We start from the raw sequence: 7,829 nt of genomic DNA, 5'->3' as shown, positions 1-7,829 counted from the left end.
AAGGCAATATGTCCGGTTCGGTGCAATATTACTGTGTGCGTCGCTAAACATAAGAGTGCGGCTACAGCCTACGGTTTTAACACCAAGTCTATGAAAATAGAGTTTTGAAGTGTAAAGAACTTATCACACTATTAATTATTGAAAGCATAGACAGAAACGTAACCCCAAACAATACGCAAAAACGGTCGGTTATAGTTTTTCATTGTGATTTGCTGAGCAACTTTTTGTAGCCTGCACGAGAAATATATTGAAACAAAACACGTTTAAAGAGAACAAATTAGTGGTAAAGTAAGCTGAAATTTTTACCGGGACGGCGCTTTGGTAAAATATTTTTGCGTCGTAGGCCTACCGATGGAAAATGTTGTTTTAAGTTAAATTCGAATCTCTTTTAGGTGCCTAAGGCGTCACTTATTTTGAATTAAAAAGATTTTCAGTTTAACCCAAATTTTTGCGATACCTTGGAAAACATCCGAAGGTATTTTTAGGTTTAATTGTTTTATAACACGTCCGACTTAACTTTATCCATGAAAACTTTCATGTTCCATCAAAATACAAAAATCATGGATCCATCCCGTTTTAATGGCGAACATAGAAGAAACAAACAGATACTGAGAGAAAATTTGAGGTCCGCCGAAAGCTTTCATAATAGCATAGGCATAGGACAGGGTAACAAACGTTGAGAACCACTGCTCTAGCCGTTTAGATCTTATTCTGATGTGCTTTGGTAAGGATACCATATTTTGGGGCTTAAATTCGTGACGTTTTTAAACACTTATAATAGAGAATATTTGTCGTCTTTTAAGTATGACGTCACAAAAAACGTCATAGCCTGACGTCATTAAATTGCTAATATATACAGGGCCTTTTGTTGCCAGTAAAATTCTCGCGCAAATGTGATATTAAAAGCAGGAAATGTATTCCGTTTGTAATTTGATTCACTGTTTATTTTAGAATTAGTTAATTCGGGTAGCGGGAAACTTAACGTTTAAACTCAATACATAACGCTGCTTTTGGATTGTATTAGGTAATTAGTTTGTATAGTGAGTGCTAGTAACTAAATTATTGTTGTTCAAAATATGTCTAATGTTTTCAATAGACCAATATTGAAAGTTCTCTTGAGTTTTTAACTTTAATCCCCTTTGTCCAAGATAAAATTTAGGGGGTAAAACATACAGTGCTTTTAAACTATTAATAATACAGCAATAAGAAGTAGGTTTGTTTGGCTTTTTTGCGGCAGTTACAATCACAACAAATTTTTTACACTTGCTGAAAACACAGATACTCTAAGAAACATATCTGATGCGTCTTCGAGTTGTATTTAGTACACTTTTATAATCATAGAAACTCGCAGTGACAGGTAAAAAGCAGTAAATACAGTGACAGCGACAAACTACATAAAAAGTCACGACTCCTGTTATGTATTTACCGCGTAGCCTAACAGCAAAATTTATTTTCCCCGAACGCCTTTCTGGAGTGTTCCGTCTCACTTTCACCACTAGGCCTAGCCTAGGTAAATAACAAGTAAATAACTTGTAGTTTTTGCTAAAGTGTAGTTGGTCACAACGATTCGCTTTGCTATCAGCTGATTTTGAACTAATACTTTTTATGTTGTTTCTATGACATAATGTACATTTGAATTTTTACATTGCTGGCAACAGTATTTGTTCCAAAAATCATATAATCAGCTTCCAATATTTTAGAATGTTTTTTATATAACAACTTTGACATGCAATAAAACATCACATAGAAACAACAAAAAGTAATTATATTTCTAGTTGAAATAGTGCACCAGTCGTTGTGCGGTCATATTTCCTAATGGTTGCTAAGCGACACTTTGTAGCCTGTGTAAATTAAAATGAAAACAAGATAATACTTGAATCAATTGATTGCCAGTGTTAACCGTGAACAAAATACTGCTAAACATCAATTAAACATTTTTCAGATTTACTTTTTTATTAGTTTTCAGTAAGATTAAAAAGAAACACTTTATGTATTTACGTTTGATAGCAACATAGAAACAACAATAACATATTCTAACTTTTTCCATAAATAATGTTCCAATCGTTGTGATGGTAACTGTTGTTATTCTATCTTAAAGTTGCTATAGGCAACCAGTTGTAGGATGATTTTGGTGCGTTTAAATGTTCGTTTATTGTTAATTCTAAAATATTTTTCTTACTTATTTGAAAAAATATTAGTCGAAAAGTAATATGGTCAGTGAAAAATAATAGCTTTGTTTGGCGTGGATATAGTCGTTTATTGTTCAAAGAACTTATCAAACTATTTTGAGTAAACATAGACAGATAACGTAAAGCAAACAATACACATATACGGTCGGTTCAGGTTTTTCATCGGGATTTGCTGAGCAAATTTTTGTAGCGTGCACGAGCAATATATTAAAACAAAACATTTTAAAATGGGAACAAATCAGTGGTAAAAGTCAGCTGAAATTGTTACCGCAAGGGCGCTAATTTTTGCAGGTACGCTGTACCGGTAGAAAATGATCTTTTTTGTTTATTTTCATTTTTCATCAAGTCATTCCTCCAACTCCTTAAAGTATTTGGACTAAGATTTCAGTTCTACATTTTTGCACGACACGAAATGCTAACGTCGATTTTCACAAGGTTACTGTTACTGGCTTTAAACTCCCCGTTTTAAAGTTTGTGGGTAGGGATGAGAAATGCGTTGCTTTATAAGTTGGTTTAGGGTTGAAATCATTTAGAAAGCTATAGATGAAGTTAGGGGAGCGATTTGGGGTTAGGTAAAAGGTTCTTTAGACCTTACTCTTACCCAGTGGTTCTTAACAAGGGTTTCACGAAGCTTTTTCAGGGGTTCGGCGAGATCGTCCACTAAATCATTATCACACAGCCTACTGAAAGATATATCAACAATATTATTTTGAAATGATCTAGGTCCTCCCCCAAATCAATGTTTTTAGCAAATTTTACCTAGAGGATGTAAATACATTTTTTCGCGCTCTTACTATTGTTTGTCCGTTTAAAAAATAAAATAAATTACTACAAATGACTTTTTTTAAGCTAAATTCGATTCTATTTTATGTGCGCAAAGCGTCACGTATCCTTTCGAATTATATATTTTTTTCAGTTCAACCCAAATGTTATTAAATTTATGATTTAATTATACAAGATTTCTGCCGAATATTTGTACATGGTACGCTAGTAAGCTTTATGTGTTTTTAGGATTAATTGTTTTATAACACGCTCGACGTAACTTTATGCATCGAAACTTTCATGTTTGATCAAAACAGAAAAATCCCGGATCCATTCCGTTTTAATGACAAATATATAAGAAAGAAATGGATACTGCAAGAAAATTTTGAATTTCGCTTACGTAATAGCATATATATTGGACAGGGTACAAAGGTTAAGAAGCTGCTCTAGCCGTGTACATATTATTTTAATGGGTTTAGAGGGTTACCATATATTTGGGTTTAAAATCGGGATGTTTTTATAAAGCATTTTTGTCGTCCTTCAATTAAGACGTCACAGCCTAATATATGCATCACATAACTAATGTTTTTGCTAACAGTGCCTCTTTCTTCGCTTGTTTTTTCTCTAACTAAATTATTTTAGTCGTCTTACAAATATTTTTAACACAGTTTGAAGAGCAGTTTATCTATTTTGATTGTTTGAACATATTAATGACGTAATTTTATTTGGATAGGAGCGCTTTTCTTCCGTTAAACCTAATTTCATAGAAAAAGCTTTATTTAGAACCCTAACCTTAAATCAAAAAAAAAATTTTAACGTTTTAAAATTTGTTTTTCTTGAAAAGGTTCGCAATTTATTCTATTTTGCTTGTTTGAGGACAGTAATGATGTCATTTGGTATTGGATCTGATCGCCATACTTTTATTAAAACATTTTAAATAGTTTTGTTCTTAATTAACTGTTAATCAGAAAAAAAATCGCAGCGCTGCCTAATTAAGTTTAAAGCAGTTTGAATAACATTTTTCGTTGTGTTTAAACGTCATATTGCTTCTATTTGAAATTGCAGTATTGTTTTTTGTATCTTGAAGGATATTTTATTTGTATATGTAGTTAAATTGCACCCATTTTACGTTTTAGGTTTGTTTGTTGTCTTCATGCCTTGCTTTGTTATTTATAAACAATTCTGTGCATCGTCAGTGATTCCCAATATTTTTAGTAACAAGAACTTAAACCAAATTATCAAAATAAGAAAATAATGGCTAAAATAGCGAATACTTTTTTAATAAAATTTGCACGAACCACTAACGTTTGACATAGATAAATAGAAATCAGGAATTTTGAATCAGGAAAACAATGTTATTTAGTTACGTGATTTGTTGAAATCTTCGTATTTATATAGTTTTAATTTAAAAACGAAATATTTGAAGAACTTTACAACCAAGTGCGACCTTCAAATGTTTAGAAATCTATGAATTTAAGGTTTGGAAAATATATATTAATAATTGCTGCGTTTAAATGTGGACATATTTTTCTCTTTTTAAAAATATTAGTCGAATAGTAATAGGCTAAATGAAAACTAATATCTTCGTTTGCCTTGGCTTTAGTTCGTTATTGTCATTGTTTTTTGTTCGTTTTCCTAAATCTAATGCCTTGAAGCGAGACGCTTTTTGTGTTGCTTCGAGTTTGTGTTTTTGAAAAGGGCAGACAATTACACAACGCAATGCACAGGAAAAGAACGAAAGGAAAAAGGCAATATGTCCGGTTCGGTGCGGTATTACTGTGTGCGTCGATAAACATAGAGTGCCGCCCCCTCCAGAAATAACCCCCCTCCAGAAACGGACAAATGACTCAAACAATGCGTAAAATACGGCGAATACAAAATCACGACGAAGGAAAGCGTGGTCACCAAAGCAATGACAGCATCTCGTCCATTAGTGCCGATGGAAATCTATCGCCTAAAGGAGCCATGTCAAGCAAGGCACTGGCTGTTTGCGAACACGTTAGACTAAAAGTCTGAAGCAGCCCATGTTTAATTGATGGGTACTTGTTCACGTCCGGTGGCTGATCAAGAAGGTCTAACAAACGAGTTGCAGTGTGCTGGTCCAAGGCCGAAACAACATAGTAGTACTTGGTTTGATCGTCTTTAAATTCAATTGCAAACTGTGCCTCAGCTTGTCGAATCAAAACTCGTGCTTGAGCAGTCCAAAACGTGGGTAGTTTTATTGCCACTGCGTTTTGCGACTCTTCACTTGCCATGCTTGTTTCAGAAATGTCGTTTCTGAAATCTCGGGGTCACCATTGAAGCGAGACGCTTTCTGTGTTGCTTCGAGTTCGTGTTTTTGAAAAGGGCAGACAATTACACAACGCATTGTAAGGAAGAGAACGAAAGAAAAAAGGCAATATGTCCGGTTCGGTGCAATATTACTGTGTGCGTCGCTAAACATAAGAGTGCCGCTACAGCCTACGGTTTTAACACCAAGTCTATGAAAATAGAGTTTTGAAGTGTAAAGAACTTATCACACTATTAATTATTGAAAGCATAGACAGAAACGTAACCCCAAACAATACGCAAAAACGGTCGGTTATAGTTTTTCATTGTGATTTGCTGAGCAACTTTTTGTAGCCTGCACGAGAAATATATTGAAACAAAACACGTTTAAAGAGAACAAATTAGTGGTAAAGTAAGCTGAAATTTTTACCGGGACGGCGCTTTGGTAAAATATTTTTGCGTCGTAGGCCTACCGATGGAAAATGTTGTTTTAAGTTAAATTCGAATCTCTTTTAGGTGCCTAAGGCGTCACTTATTTTAAAATACGGCGAATACAAAATCACGACGAAGGAAAGCGAAAATAACTGCGAGCGCGCGTGCGTAAGATGTGTTCGTTCAAGAGGCCGCCTTCTACGTGGAAGATGAGCCACCAACACTGGCTCTGAAAGTTCTAGATGTGCTGGCTTTAACCGGTCGATGCTCACCAGTTAGTGCCGGCCACCCATGTCGAGTGTAAACCCTTTGGCGCCTTTCTTGATAACCTTTTATGGACCATCGTAAGGAGGGGTTATCGGGGGACGATGACCGTCTCTGCGAATAAAAACGTATGCGCTGGAGGTCAACGATTCCGGGATGTTCACTTGGACAAAACCGTGACGAGACATCGGTGTTGGGGTAAGTTGACGAACTGTGGATCTTACCAATGGTAAAACATCAGCAGGTGATGGCGTTGTTTGCCTGGTTCTTACTAAATCACCTGGAACGGCGATAGGCGAACCATACACCATCTCTTCTGAAGATGCTTGGAGATCTTCCTTTGGGGAAGTCCGGATGCCAAGCAACACCCATGGGAGCTCGTCTATCCAATTAGGGTCTGTTAGTCGTAACATAAGAGGCTTGTGGATGAAATGAACACGTACGATGGAGCCAGATGCCCAATAGTTCGTTGAAAATAGTCCACAAATTCCGATATGAACTGCAAACCTCGGTCTGACGAGAGATGTCGGTGGGAACTCCAAATCATGCAACCCAGTGGGAGGTGAAAGCTCGTGCACACGTGATGGTGGTCGCATCCGGCATTGGAATGGCTTCCGGCCATCTAGTGAAACGATCGACCATCGTCAATAGATACTTGTTCCCTTGTAAAGGTGGTAAAGGGGCGACAATCTCGATATTAACATGAAAAAAACAAGCTTTGCAAAGCGGGTAATTCACCCAAGGCGTGCGGACGTGTTGGCGAACCTTTGCCTTTTGACAGTCCACGCATTGTTTAGCCCATAAACCAACTTGACGATGCAGGCCGTGCCATGCAAACTTTAAGGCAATTAGTTTGCGCGTAGCCCGAACCGAAGGATGCGAAAGTCCGTGAACTATGTCGAAAACCTTTCGTTGACACGACTTTGGAACAATAGGGCGCGGATATTCGGTGGATACTTCGCACAGGATCGTTGTTCCCGACTGGTTTAGTTAGATGTCTTTCAGTTTTAGACCAGAAATTGCGGTGCGGTAAGCCTGGACCTCCTGTTCAAGCTGTGCACGCGCGAGTGCGGTGTAGTCCATGTCGAGTAGTAACGTACTGATGGAACCGCGGAAGAGCGCGTCTGCGAGGTGGTTTTGCTTGCCTTCGATGTGACGAACATCTGTTGTAAAATCAGAGATTGCGGTTAAATGGCGCTGCTGTCGTGCAGACCTTCGCAGTCGCTTGCTGAAAAATTCGACCAACGTCGGCCAAAACAAACTTCCATTTAAATGTGCCTGAAGGAAAAGCCATTGATATGGAACGAGAACCGTTTGTTCGAATGTTGGTGCCATTAGCAGCGACGAGTGTTTTGTCGGTAGGATTCGCGCGACGCTCAGGTCCTGTGGGAGCCAAAACGCATCTCAGCGCCCGTATCCACTAAAAAATTACGACCTGCTAAGCGATCCCAAAATAAGAAAAGGCTGCTAGTAGCTTGACCGGCTATTGTAGCAGCTAAACAAGTCGGCTTGCCAGTTTCCATGGGAGAATGAACAAGGGGGGATGCATCGGCGGGCTGTGTCTTTAAACCGTCGATGATAAAAACAAATTGTACTTGGTTCGCGTACTTCAGTCTTGATCGAGGCGTTTTGTATAGGAAATTGAAAGTGGCAAGGTGTTCTCTCGGGCTGCTAGAAATATGGCATCGGCTTGCTGCGCTAAATGGCGGTTAGTTTCAAAATCTTTTCCTGCTAAGCCCGTACGTACCTCCGCAGGCATGTGCCTCAAAAATAATACCCGAAAAACAAAATACGGTGTGTGGTCACCAAGCAATGACAGCATCTCGTCCATTAGTGCCGATGGAAATCTATCGCCTAAAGGAGCCATGTCAAGCAAGGCACTGGCTGTTTGCGAACACGTTAGACTAAAAGTCT

The 7,829-nt window shown here is 37.8% G+C and overlaps 1 protein-coding gene across 1 annotated transcript; it reads right to left on the bottom strand.

Moving 5' to 3' along the window:
- Positions 1-5,983: 5,983 nt before the first annotated feature.
- On the bottom strand, positions 5,984-6,537 carry LOC146141579 (uncharacterized). Its single transcript, XM_083390189.1, has 2 exons — positions 6,423-6,537; positions 5,984-6,312 (listed from the first exon to the last, which is right to left on the bottom strand). The coding sequence occupies exons 1-2, from the start codon at positions 6,535-6,537 to the stop codon at positions 5,984-5,986; spliced, it is 444 nt and encodes a 147-aa protein (XP_083246315.1).
- Positions 6,538-7,829: the final 1,292 nt, after the last annotated feature.

The sequence above is a fragment of the Ascidiella aspersa genome, chromosome 5 (assembly GCF_963924565.1).
Source record: "Ascidiella aspersa chromosome 5, kaAscAspe10.2, whole genome shotgun sequence".
Lineage (NCBI taxonomy): Eukaryota > Metazoa > Chordata > Ascidiacea > Phlebobranchia > Ascidiidae > Ascidiella > Ascidiella aspersa.
The sequence above is the reverse complement of the archived record's forward strand: the minus strand, read 5'-3'. Positions and strand labels throughout refer to the sequence as shown.

What these genes read in the sequence shown, in the direction of transcription:
- LOC146141579 (XM_083390189.1), bottom strand. Translation starts at nt 6,537, where the DNA reads ATGGCCGGAAGCCATTCCAATGCCGGATGCGACCACCATCACGTGTGC. An exon ending in ACATCTCTCGTCAGACCGAG is followed by an intron (nt 6,313 to 6,422) that starts GTTTGCAGTTCA and finishes TACGACTAACAG; the next exon opens with ACCCTAATTGGATAGACGAG.